General features: G+C 47.4%; 1 protein-coding gene across 3 annotated transcripts in view; it reads right to left on the bottom strand.

Moving 5' to 3' along the window:
* Positions 1 to 2,526: 2,526 nt before the first annotated feature.
* Positions 2,527 to 13,459, bottom strand: part of LOC109304732 (galactosylgalactosylxylosylprotein 3-beta-glucuronosyltransferase 1-like) — a 43,317-nt gene continuing 32,384 nt past the window's right edge. For all 3 annotated transcript variants that reach the window (XM_019527518.1, XM_019527520.1, XM_019527519.1), the window contains exons 3-6: positions 11,978 to 12,513; positions 10,700 to 10,996; positions 10,033 to 10,141; positions 2,527 to 6,107 (exon numbers count right to left, since the gene is read on the bottom strand). In XM_019527518.1, coding sequence (XP_019383063.1) covers positions 10,055 to 10,141; positions 10,700 to 10,996; positions 11,978 to 12,513 — 920 coding nt within the window. In that variant the 3' untranslated portion in view covers positions 2,527 to 6,107; positions 10,033 to 10,054. The remainder of the gene's footprint in view (positions 6,108 to 10,032; positions 10,142 to 10,699; positions 10,997 to 11,977; positions 12,514 to 13,459) is intronic.

Raw genomic sequence — 13,459 nt, 5'->3', positions numbered from 1 at the left:
AGGGGTTGGCAGGGAGACTTTCCTCACTGCGCACAGCCCCACTTGTGAATAAAGCTGCATGGAGAGCATTGCATTCAAACATTTTCTGGTAGCTAAGACAGCTTGGAAAGCACTTTGGAAGCCAGTAGGAGAATGAAGTTACAGAATGATTGTTACTGAAGTACTGCCAGCTCCCCAAAGCTCAAAATCCGTGAGTCTGATCCCAACATCATGGGATATCTTTTTTTAAATATTGTATCATGTTTTAGCCTTCTGATTTTTGAGCTTCAATGTGAGCATGACAGCCCACTTCTGCTCACCCCCTAGCCCATGCATTCATTCTTGCATCCTGTCCAGCCCTCCATTACTTCTGACTCACATCCCCACATCTGACCTTTCTCCTCAGTGCACTCTGCTTCTCCTGCACAACTGCATAACACCCCAGGCATTGGGGAGCAGCTGCAGTAGGGAACCTCCATCGTTCTCCCCAAGAGCTGGTACTGCAGGGATGGGGAGGAGAGGAAGGAGACATACAGAGGACAGGGAGGAGATTCACCCTGAGCTGCTGAGCTCTTTCTGCTCCCTGCCCTGTAGATGGTCAGAATTAAATAGCCTATTCATTCTCCTCTCCCCAAACACTCTTCCAGGTGACTGTGGGGCAGAGGAAAGACTTTTGCCTACCTCCTACAGCAGCTCTGATTGTCTACTTGTCCTTAGGGGGTGGGGAGTTGAAGCAGGCAGCCAATCAAAGGGAGTGTTTCCCTTTAGCAGGACTGGGTATCCCTGAATGCTAGAGCTTCTCTCCAGGGGGATCAGGCCCCACCTGTCTTACTGGTGGTGAATGGTGAAAGTGGGCAACATGTTATTGTAGGACCAGTAACTCACGAAGGAAGGCTCATGAGTCATGAGGGGTGCATCTACACATGCTTTAACACACTTTCGTTAATGCACATTAAATCTAGTACCTCTGGGTGCCTGTACACGAGCACAGAGGCTGCTCCAATGCGTTGCAATTATAGTGTGTCAGAGCAGACTTGATTAATCAAGTCTACCGGAGCGTGGCAATTATCATGCTCCAGCAGCCTCTCACATCTCATGTATCAGCATCCTTGTGCTTCAAAATGGTGGCGGAGGGTACTTGAACTAAAGCTTGTCAAACAAGCTTTAGTTCAAGTGCTCCCACCACCATTTGGAAGCTTGGGGATACTGACACAAGAGACACTGTGGAGCTTTAATTAGAGTGGCTCGTGGAGCTGCTGTAATTAAAGCACCGCCACCCTGGAGCACTTCTAAAATTGCCCTCCATTGTGAGGGTATAAGGAAAATGTGCATTATTCTGTCTTAAAGGGCTTTAACTAAAGAGAATGGTTTTTAAGTGACGGTTAATGCACATTTGCCTATTTTAATACACATTAACTAAATAGCATGGGGTGTATCTACATGTGCATTAACATGCTTTAATTAAAGCACATTAAATCTAGTATCATGAGGCACTTATACACATACTTTTTGGTTCAGTGATGTGCCAGTGTGCTGTGTTGCATGCAGTTGTGTAAATGGTGAAATGCTGTCAGTGCTTTGGGGTGTTTATATATGTGCTCCTGGAGTGGGGGTCAGGGTGCTTTAATTAAAGCAGTTCTGAGAGCTGCTCTAATTAAAGCACCTGGAGCGTCACGTGTATCAGTGTCCCTATGCTGAAAAATGGTGGTGGGGGTGCTTTAACTAAAGCTTGTCTGCTGGGGCACAGTAATTACCATGCTCCAGCAGACTAGATTAATTGAGTCTGCTCCAATGCACTGTAATTACAGCGTGTCGGAGCAGCCTTGCTGCACGTCTATAGGCACCCTTGGAGCAGAGTTCCCTCTAAGCTGCGTAGCCTGCATGGCCATGCAGGCAGGCTCATGCTGTGCTGTCAGGTGTGGCTGTGCATACCACACAGCTTAGAGGTAATGCTGCCTTGGAGTCCGACATGGGCCTCAGCTCTAGAATAGTCTGTGAAACATATGTGAAATGCAGTGTTCAGGAGAACTCAAGGAAGAAAGGTTTCAGAGGAAGAAGGACCAGGTTTTCAGCTTTATGCATTCTTTCCTTATTCTGCCTTCTTGCACATCCATACATCACCTGCCATTTATCTACTCACTCATTTCCATAGTGACGTTACATTTGTACCCTAAGGACACTCATCAGTGATAACTTCCTAAGGGTGAGCAACCTTTCAGCTGCACTTTTTATGCTTCTATTTCAGTTTGGGTTGCTACCAGCCTTAAGGACTGTGTCATGCAAAGGACAGGCTGGCACTGAGTTGACATGAGCTATGGAATTTAGACAATATATGTGTCCACCACATCCCAGAGGTTTGAAATTGCACAACAATTTTGCTTGCCCTTCTCTCATAGCTGTTGTAGGAGAAAACATGCAAGTGGAGTCCTGCCCTTGGGAATCCCATAGTTTAGAACGCGGGCAGCTTCCCCCATAGTAGCAGTACTGTATTTTTTTGGAAGGCAGTCACTGCCTGTACCGTAAGTAAGTCAACACATCCACATTGCACTGTTATTTCACATCATGTTTAATAATACTCTAGTACCATTCATTATAAATAAATAACCATTAAAAATGACTTCCTTGACATTCTCTTTCTTGATGATATTATTTTCTGGAACAGGAAAGGTTAATAATATCCATTGTTTACTGAATCTGATAAATCTTCGAGAATATAAAAGGCAGACACTAAGATGCTAGTTAAAACCAGGTGGTGAGATGCTTTGCCTGGCACTTTAGGCAGCTTCCCAGCATTGACTATGCAATTTCAAGCTGATCTGTAGCTCCCACTGCTGCTCCACTCTTGTGACCCCTCACTTGCAAACTCTGCTAATGCACAGCCATCCTAACCTAAGGTACCTATTGCTCTTCAAGCCATTGGCTTCTCCATAGCTCTGCAAACCTACTTGAATTCCTACATGACAGCTAGCCCCTCCCTGCTGACCTGGGTCTGGTCTACCAAGAAACAATCCATTACACTGGATAGTTCTAAATGGTTGCTCCCTAGTAGACACACAGTCTAGCAGAAATAGAAACAACATTGACTGGGGACTCTGGGCTGTCATGAAAAGAATCTGAGTTTAGTTTCTGGCTCTACCACTTAGGCCTGATCTCTATTAAAAGTGTTGCCAGTGGAGCCCTGCGAGATAGGGCTGTGATCTTCCTGCCAGTGTATATTTTTTGTCAGCAGCTAGCTGACAAATGCCAACAAAAGCCCTAATGTGGAAACAATTATACGTTCAAAGGTATAGCTTGTTTCACCTAGGGAGCTGGTATTACCTATATTGACTGACAAAAGGGGTGATGAGGGCCCAATAAGTACTACCTCTTAGGTACTTGAAGTGGCTCTATTGTTTTACTTAGCTGACTTTGAACTTAAGTTCTCCTTAGCTGAAGTCTAGGGAGTTACTGAACACTGTCACTTCCTTTTTCTTGTTGGTAGAGGTCCTGCCTTCCCATCACGTGAACATGGAAGATGCTAAATTGGTTCTTTCATTTTGCTTCTCATGCCCATTTATTGAAAGCAATGTGAATTTAGGAGACAGTTTATTGGATGACTCAGGTTGGTGAGCAGAGCCCAGAAGAATGGCAGGCCTACTCCCAGCCCCTCATCAGGTGAGAAAGGAAGGACGGATTCCAGGCAAGTGACCATCTTAGAGATGGAAGACATCGGCATTAAAGACAGGGGAAGCATGGGCAATGGTACAGCATTGTCCCCTGGCTGTCCAGGCTGCTGCCCCTGAAGAGCTCTTTCAAGGGACAGGAGGGGAGTTCAGTCTCCGTGATCCATTCATTTCTTCAAGCTGAGACGGCCAATGGAATGGCCCATCAGCAATGAGGATGAACACTGACTGAAGTCAAACTCAGGAATCTCTGTTTGCAATCCATCTCTTTATTTTTCATGCCCTTTGCTCAGATAAGACTCTTCTTGCTTCTTTCTTCACCCCCCCACTCCTTAACACCCTGGCCCTCATCCAACTCCCACTGAAGTGAAGGAGGAGTTTTGCTACTGACTTCTATGCATAAGGGAACAAAGCCTGTGTCTACCCCCCAGATAGGTTAAGTCCTTTTCTTGGAAGCTTCCCAAGATTCCTTGGGGTCTGTCTTCTGAGGGGGCGGCTGCCTGTATACATTCAGCCCGCAAGGCACCTGCTGGGGGCTGGGAAACTTGGCACAGCCTTAGTTTCATACATGCCTACCACATACAATAACTTTATTTCCTTGAAACTTACTCCCCCCATTACTGTGCTTCTGATTATTTTGCTGGTTTAAGACACTAGTTAAAACCCCCGCAGGGAGCATGAAACATATGACATTTCAGCAGGGAACACAAAATCTGCCATTCCTCTGTAGGAGCTGAAAGAGTTTAGTATGGCAGGGGAAAAATTCTCATTCTTCAGAAACAGGTCAGATGATCCAGGCTAGAAAATAGAGAATGGGCAGAACAGAACCATAATATAAATAAGCCAACAAATAAATAAGTCTCCTGCCAGCTCAGGGTTTGGGTTGTTTTTTTTGGAGAGGGTGGCTCATTAGTCCCCAAACCTTCCTCCTCTGTGAGTAAGGATGGTCTTCCAGGTATGATTAGAGGGTTCTTGAGGTTTGATCAGGTGAAGTCTTCCTCCAGGAGTATGAGAGACAATCCCTTCCCCACAGTACAGACACTTGTGCTTTAAATACTGCTCACACACCTGCCTCAATGGTCACCTCTTTCTCTGAGGCTCCTCTAGGCTACCTATGTCTGGCCAATGCCCCAGCTACCTCTCCTCTGCTGGGGGAAGAAGGACTCCTCCGGATCAGACTCTGACCCTTCTCTCAGCTCACATAGCTAATTACTCCTCTCACAGTTTCACTCAGAGTCTCCACTGTATTTGATTCCCTTCATGCTTACAGCTGCTTAGTTGTCATTAAGGGTCCCGGTTACTTAGCATTGGTCTCTTGATGTTGTTCCTCATCTCTCTGATGTTCTCATAGAGGGGTGATAAAACCTCTGGTTTCTTTGCTGCTGAATGCTGCTCACTCACTGCCACTTCACTGTGCAGAGGCAACATTTCTGAGCTGGAGCCTGGGGGGTGATACTGCGTTTAAGACCCAAAGCAGCTGATCAACTCAAACATCTGGTGCTAGTGCAACAAGGATCCCAGTGCTCTGGCAATAATTTAAAGTCCATCCTGGCACTGTCCCTGCTTTTCAGTGTCTGGGAGAACATGCACACACATGACATGGGGAAACACAATTTCTAGCAGATCTACTGCCTCTCCCTGGCATGGGAGAGGGTGTTTATCCAACAAACTCCACCTCTTGGAATGCAATGCTGTGTGGCCCAAGTTTGCAAACATGAAGCCTGAAGTTAGATAGTCCTCAGCCAAGACGCCCAAATTAGCACCTGGGCACCTTGAATACCAAGAGAGGAAGTGCCCAAGTACTTCTGAGAACTTCCAAATGCAGTATGAGATGCTGTAACCTCACCTCTGTCCCAAGTCCAAAGCCTGAGCTGCGGGCCAGACAGAGACAGTCCTTCAAGGCTTGCACCCTCGGGGGAAGGTCCCCTCAAGTTGGGCTTGTTCTTAAGTGGTTTTTAAAGCAGACAGATTTATCATTGTGTTTTCACAACATCTCCCTCCTCTGAACTATCATAGCTTGTGACAGCTTTGAGGAAGCTCAGGTTTCATGTCCTCAGAGCAGGCAATTTCAGAGGCTTCTCAGTGGCATGGAGAGCCCTGGTCTCCAAAAGAAGCCTGGGTGATGTTTCTTTAGGCCAGAGATGGCACAGCAGTGATTTTAGATTGTACCTTAAAAAGTCATCTTCCAGCCAGTGGTTAAAAACATAGGACTCCCGTAGATGGATCTCTCAGCCAAGGACTGGTGGCTAGTGCTTAAGTCAAAGGTGAAATTCCATATGGCCACATGGTACCACATCAGCTCTGCCCCTGGTTTTTACTAGCTTTGGGACAATGGGGAGCTGGTAGACATGGTCATGACCTGGTGGGCAGCATCCTCCTCCACTGTTGTAACAGAGAGCTGGGCAGAGCTGGCAACGTGAGAGTCTGCTGCTGGAACACCTATGAAGTAAACTCTCCCCAGTGCCCCTGCAAAACCAAAAAAGAAGTGGAGTCAAAATGAGGTGTAAGGCAGACAAATATTGACACAACACCAGATATATTGTCCAGAGGTCCTTTTCCAAAGAGCTGTCCCTTGGCTCCATTACAACACTGTTCCTCCATGTAGTGTAGAAGGGACAGTAGCTGTACCCTTTTACTGTGCAACAGGCACATCAAGGGTTTAAGAACACGGTTGATGCTTTGTTGGGTGCTATCTGTACTACCAAGTGTAGCAGTTCTGTAGCTGGGTCAAAGGGCAATGGCATATGGCACTGTACCCAGGTTGTAACTCAGCTGTAGACAGATTCTGAGTATAGCTCAGTATTGAAGAACAGCTCTCTAATGTGACTGCATTGATTTTTTTTCCTGTCCACACAAGCAAGAAGAAACTATGTTATAACAAGGATGGAGAAACAACCATCCTTCACCACTTTGTTTAAGGACGGTTATTTATGTAGCGTGTAAAGTGTTGACTCTAATCAATACACGGGCCCAGGAGGGAGAGGGAGGATATTAAAATGTAAGTGCAGATAACTCAAGAGGCAGTTCTCATGCTCACGGCAGCTGCAAAGGAAAAATATTAGGCTCGGCCTCTTTTCTGCTTCTTTAGGGAGTAGAATGAAGACCTGGAGGATATTGTAAAATAAACCAAATTCCCCTTTTCCTTGCTATTTTTGCCTTTAATTTAGTTTTAAATGGATAGCAGGAAGATCAATCTTGTCATTCTTGTTTTGGCTGATGGACTTGTTAGGGGGTCTTGGAAATACAGCTTGAGAGTTTTCTCAGTCTTTTAATTCACAGGGAGGCAAAACCATAAGGGAAGGCTGGTCTTTCAAGGATATTGGTAAACAGATTCTAATGACAATCTTGTCAGTCTCTTATGCCCCACTTTGCATCAGCAGACCTCAAAGCATGAACAGCAGCAAACAAAAAACCCGAAGAGTTTTAAGGAGCCTGATCCAAAATTGCTTCCACTGTCAGATGATAGCAGAGAGCGGGTGGCCTTTGCTGCTGTGCTCCATAGAAATGCAGTACAACATCTGTAGCCAGGGGGTGGCCTTAAGCCACCTTTGTGTGTTTCTGAACCTGGGCTGATTTGGGGCCCTTTCATAACAGAGACACCCCCAGGAATTTCCTGACTGCTCAACATATTCCCGCAATCAGCCCTGCCCCAATGCATGCTTGATCAGGGCTGGCCAGGTGGGCCTTGGAGAGCAGCCTTACATCAATTTTCTACAATATCCACCCTGGGGAAAATCCTTCTCTGGCTCCATCTGGGGCTCTTCTGTCTTTCTTGCCATTTCACAAGCATAGGGCTTGGGGACAGTGTTGGGGACCTTCCTTGTGGTCCTGACTCCTAACAGACTTCCAGGTGTTCACTGGCTATCCTAGGCCATGAGTTCTAGTGCAAATACCAAGAGAAAGACTTTTTTTTTTTTTTATAAGGCCTCCAGGCACTTTTGTCCCACATCAGATGGAAAACAAAGGCATGTTTCTGATCCTCTCCCCTGTTCCCATTCCATTTACCGCAGATGGTCACGTGTTCTGCAGAATTACACACATGCTATGTACATGAGATAGAGGCCTGTGAGTGGTGGGAGGCAAGCAGGGATGCGAGTAGGAAGAAGATGCTACTATTCAGGGCTGTACCTGCTGGAGCATGATCTTTGCAGCTGACTTGGTTGGGGTGTCCCATTGCACTGTGCCTGTGGTATCCCAACTATGCATGCATGTGCTGTGCTCTGTGCTGGGAAGTCTTGCAAGCAGTTTGACAAGGTGTTTATAAAACATGGAGCCTTGCAGCAAACAAATATCTGCCTAGGTCATGTCACTTGGATCTAAGGAATTTAGATTCTGAAGTATTTAAGAATTGAAGGAAATTTCAGAAAAGCACTGGACTCTGAAGGCCAGACCTAGCTTGTCACAGAGACACATTCCCATGCGAGGGAGGGAGGAATATGCTTTATCCTGTAGATATTTTTACCTAGCAAGTTCCCAGGCCTGGCGGTGGTATAGGCATTGCTAGCATTCTGGTCTCCCCTGCTCTTTGCTTGCAGCATGCTATAGGTTTCTTATCCTATAGGATGCTTTGCAGCTGTTCTGTTTGAGAAGGGCCAGAGCAGAAGATCTCGTGGCCTCTATGGGACAGCTGACTGTCCGTGAATGCAGCCTAGGAGGCCTCTTCCAGTCCCAATAAGTGCAGAACAGAACACCTTAAATGACAATCTTTTGTCTTGTCTTCTGTTGCATGCCACCCTCTGCAAACAGGAGGCCTGATAACTTCCAAAAATCAACAGGCTTGATCTCAAGACAGTGGTCAAGCAGGCCACTGGGGGCTCTAAGAGGTTTAGCCCAGCCACAAGCGGTGATGGTGAGTTAAAATTTTAAGTGTGGAAATGGAATCTGGCTTGGCTGCCCAAGGGGTCGTTGATATAGGCTCCCTTTGCTCTATTTATCTGTGACACAATGAGGTTCTTTCTTCACATCAGAGGCCTGCTGCTTTGGAAAATCCTATTGGAATGGATGCTACCCGCAACCTGGATTAAAGGACCACAGTGCCCTTGAATAGAAGAAGGTAGGCCAAGGTCTACCATGACAAAAGAGCCAAATGAACTGTAATCAACAAAGCAACACCTGTTTGCATCAGCTAAGAATCTGGCATGAAACTATGAGATAGGGCAGTGATGGAAAGGAGAAGGCCAAAATCTTTCCTGTAGATAAGCTGCTAGGGGGTGCGAAGGTGGGGGGAGGAAAAGGGGGAATATGAATCACTCAGCTCGGTCTGGGTCACAAACCAAAGCACTCTCTTCCTTCATAACAAATAATCTGAAGGAAACCATCCCTGAGATAATAAACCACACGTGCATGGCATTTGTTATGGAGAATGACTCAGTGCTTGTCAGAGAGAGAGCAAGAGAGTTCTTTGTAGCCCCTGGCCTTATCAGTACCAGTTCGGAGCTGGGTTGGCTGAAACAAGGGTTAGCAGTCACTGTCACCTTCTTTACCCTGAAGCAGTCACTAGTGCCACCTCAGGTGGTGCCTAACTGCGATGAGGAGGGAGGGAAGCAGATATTAGCATGAATAAGGCAAAGAAGCTTTGGCCACTAAAAGCCATCAGGGAACTCCATTCACAGCAGAGAACAGTGGGTGTACATGGAGCTGGTCCCAATGGGAAGAGGAAGAGAATGGAGGAGGCAGGAAGTTACTGGCACAGAGCATTGAATAAATTGAAAACAAAAAAGCCCACACATGGGAACGGTCGGGGGAAGCAACAACGGGCTTAATGGGTTGAATTCTAGAGGTATTTCATGTGTATCAGATGTACAGAGTACAGGCAAGGCAGTCAGCTTCTTCAGCCCACTGAACTTCTCCCACTCTCAGAGAAGGACAGTCTCACCTTGGAGGCTATAGCAGGCATACAATTTGACTGCACATAATGTTAAAAGAATCTGTGTTCCTTAAGGTGTGCCTCCCCCAATCTCTCCTTTTAGCATCTGGCACTCTGACTTGTCCTGCTGTGAGCTACACAGACATGCAGGCAGAGCCAGGGCAGCATCCTGGTCACCACTGGCATGAATGTCTGTGCATATTGCGAGACACGTGTGATTTTTTTCCCTGCATTCTTGCCATTTGTCTGTGTGTATCAGGATGGGTTTCAAGCTGTGCTTTTAATTCCATTTTTGTCTGGTTTCTTTTTCCTTCCAGGCAAACCTTGGAACTAGTTTTATCAGAAAAGCAAGCTATTGAGGTCAATGAGCTATTGCCCACATCTCCCCACTCTGTGCAAGGACTATAGACAGAGCAGCTCTCAAGACCCCAGTTTGGGGTTGTATATCTGTGGATTGGGCTTGAATATACATGCTTGCAGAGATATTACCGTATATATTAGTGCTATGGATACAGGCATACTTACATCCTGGGGCCATAATGCCATTTTATACCTCTACCCGTGGGTCCGTAAAACCACGCTTGCCTTCATTAACCAGTGTTGGCCTCTCAGTCCGTGTGTGCCAGACCAAAACCTACAGGGAAATGCAGAGAGAGTTCACAGGCCATTTGAAATTCATGGAGAAACCAATCCCACCAACATGCTCATTCCTGAACTGCCAATGCTCTGAAATGCATTAGGTGTCTGGGAGAAAGTGATGTGAGTCGGAGCTGGATGGGATTTTTTTATAGGCACTCACAAAACCAGCAAATGAATATTGAAGTAAATGTAATAAACAATACCAATTAGGAGAGATGAGCCTGAACAAAAACCTCACTGAACCTTCCTCTGCCTTGGTGGAATTGGGATCTGAATCCCTCAGTGGGGGCCCTTCTCTAACAATCTAATTATACTGCACAGCAGCACGGCTCTATAGGGCTCCAAGAGCTGCTCAGCTGCAAAGCACTTTTGTTAACTTATTTCTCTACCATGCTGTTCTGTGCTGACATACCTTGGTGCGAGCACAGGTGGGATGCAGGCTGGAAGGGAAAGGGAGAGGGGGGAACAGGGTACTGGAATGCTGGGGTGGGGAGTGTCCAAAGGTTGGGTGATGGATAGATCCCAGCAAGGCAAAGCCCCTCATCATGCCAACCTTTGTGCAGTTGGCAGCTTTGGGCTCCAGTCCATCCATCGTCACCAGGTCCTTCAGCAAGCTGGTTTCCTGGTAGCCTCCCTTGACTCCCTCCAGCTTGAAACTGGCCTGGGGCTTCTCCAGGATCAGTCTGATGCTAACGGCAAAGCCTGCCATGTCGATCGCAAAGGGTCGGTTAGGGTCAAAAACTGTCTTCCAGCCCACCACCTTCCCTGAGGGGCTCACTTTGGGGGACTCATACCGCAGGCCTCCCACAAAGGCTACAGGCCAGACGGACACCCGCCGTGTGTAGCGCATCTGTGGGCCAGAAAAAAACAGTGTGAAGGTTCAGTGAAGACCCCACTCCCTTTGCATGCCAGGCTCCTGCTTTCTCACCCTTTGATCCCTCACCCCAGAATCACCCTACCAGGCTTGCCCCATAGTCACCCCTTGCAGCCTTTCTTTTTCCACTGTTTCCTTCTGCCTGCTCTTGTCCACTCTCCTGACACCTTCCCATCCTTTCCTCTCCATCTCAGCCCAACAACTAACTCCATCCTCTAACCCCACCTGGCCACCAGCCTTCCTACCTGCTGATGGGATTGCCTTTGCATGCCTGCCTCCTCCACATGTGCCCAGTCCCTCCTCTGATGCTTATGCACTCTGTTCCCCCCTTTCAGCTCTATCTCCTCACAGCTGTGATCAAAGCAACTTTCTTGCTATCCCCCTGTTATGTCACTCCCTGCCCTTCTCCCAATTCACCTTCAGTCACTTCTTTCAGCTAAGTGCATCTCTCCCTAGCCATGACCTTAGCACTCCATCTGGCTCAGGGACATATAGGGCTGTTCTCAGCTGCCCTCCTAAGCAGGCAGAACTGTTTGTCCACCAAAATGCCCTTGCTCCACTAGCCAAAAGAAGGTGACCATATAATGATCTTTAGCCCCGAGGCTCTATATTTCCTCCCATTCCTTTTGCTCCTTCAGACATAGCTCTGCTCTGAACACCTGACTCCATCTCTGCTGGGAACAAAGGCTGGTGGATTTGCAAAGCTGTTGGTTTCCTAGCTTCTCCTATCCTGGCACCCAGCTCACCCAGCCTGGTGAGGCAGAGGGAATCCCAGCAGGCACAGCTCCAGGGTGTGGACCCTTTGAGCACAGCTGTCAGCTCTTTCTCACACTTGGTGCAGAAGGCCTGTGTGGGTTGCAGAGCCCCAGGGCCCTTTGTAGCCACACAGCAAAGGAAAGATCTGGCTCTGTAGAGGTGGACAGTTACACTTTGCTTTGCTCTTTCATGATGTCCTACCTCCTCAAAGAGCTCCAGGCTGTAGGTGTTGTCATCGTCGGCAAAGTACACGACTCCTTCAGGTGGTGGCGTGTGGCTGAAGCTATCCCTCAGCCAGTGCAGCCCCAAGTTCCTCTGCAGCGTCCCCCTTGGGGTGTGAGAGGGCATCCAAGACAGGCCCACCTTCAGACTCTTGGGGGTCTCCACGTTCAAGTGTGTGAAGTTGAGCCCTGCCTTTTCCAGCAGGTTGGACACCAAGTTGGTCCTCCGGGGTGAGTCCTCTACCACCACCCAGTGCAGGTTCTGCACATGTAGGAAGGTGTTGGCGAGCCGGGTCAGCTCGGCCTTCTGCACTGGCCGCGTGTAGGTGGGTGTGATTACAAAGATGGTGGGCAGCGTGTCCGACCATGGCGGAGGCCTCGAGTACACATAATTCTGGATGATTCGAGGAGCTGCCCCTGTGGGCGGCTGCCGGATGCAGGATGGGAGCCCCTCCTCTCTCAGTGGGGATGTGCTGTTGAAGGTGGCTTTAGCTGTGACATTTTCGTCTGTCTCTTCTGAGGCAAAAAGGGCGGAAGAGGAAGGTGAGAGTTAAAGAGCAAAGTACATGAGGGGGCAGTTGATACCAATCTGTCAGTCTGTGATCTATCTAGAGAAGGAGCCATGGTTCCCTACAGATGACAGCATAGGAGAGTGAATCTCCCACAGACCAATGTCACTGCTTGGTTCTTCAGAGGTTTTGCTGTGACTACCAAATGTGGGACATTTCCTAATGCTGTGGGGAACTTTAAGAGAAGACTGGATAGCCATCTAGCTGGACCCCAGCGCTCTTTCCTGCCTATGCAGGAGGTCAGACTCAATGATCTGCTGATATCCCTTCTGACGCTAGCATCTATGAATCTATAATGGGAAAAGAGGAGGCCAAGGGCTCTTTTACTTGTGACCTGATGGAGCCACCAAACAGTGCTGTCCTTACAGGCAGCATATAGATTTAATGAACAGAAGGCAGTGTTAGATGTGCCACAATGGCATTCAAGAAGAGCATGATTTACATCCTAAAGGTGAAATCATTTTGTTTGGAGCTGGGTCCTGAGCACATCTAGGGTTTCTGGGAACGTGTTAGAAAGCAGAGCATCTAAAACTGGATCACGCTGCAGACTGCTTCTTCATAGAGAGTCTCACCCACACTTCGCCTGCTAGCCGCTGAAACTACGGCAACCACAGTTCATGGTTACCTGAAAACACATCTGCTGTCTCTCACTGAGACTCCATGAATATAAGCTTTAATGTGATGAATGTGTGCCCCCCTCTGTTTTGTAATTGCTTTTTTATTTTCCCTTCCTGATTTAAAAATTAATTAGAGCCTTCGGAAAATGGAAACTCTGGAAGAGTTCAGGCAGGGCTAAATCCAGCAAATCACTTGAAATGTAAAAAAAAAAAAAAAAAAAAAAAAAAAAATTTTTTTTTCCAGGGGGGGGGAGGGGGTTGAAAAATGTCACAGTC

The sequence above is a fragment of the Gavialis gangeticus genome, unplaced genomic scaffold (assembly GCF_001723915.1).
Source record: "Gavialis gangeticus isolate Ggan-Ray unplaced genomic scaffold, GavGan_comp1, whole genome shotgun sequence".
In the NCBI taxonomy this organism is placed as follows: domain Eukaryota; kingdom Metazoa; phylum Chordata; order Crocodylia; family Gavialidae; genus Gavialis; species Gavialis gangeticus.
The sequence above is the reverse complement of the archived record's forward strand: the minus strand, read 5'-3'. Positions and strand labels throughout refer to the sequence as shown.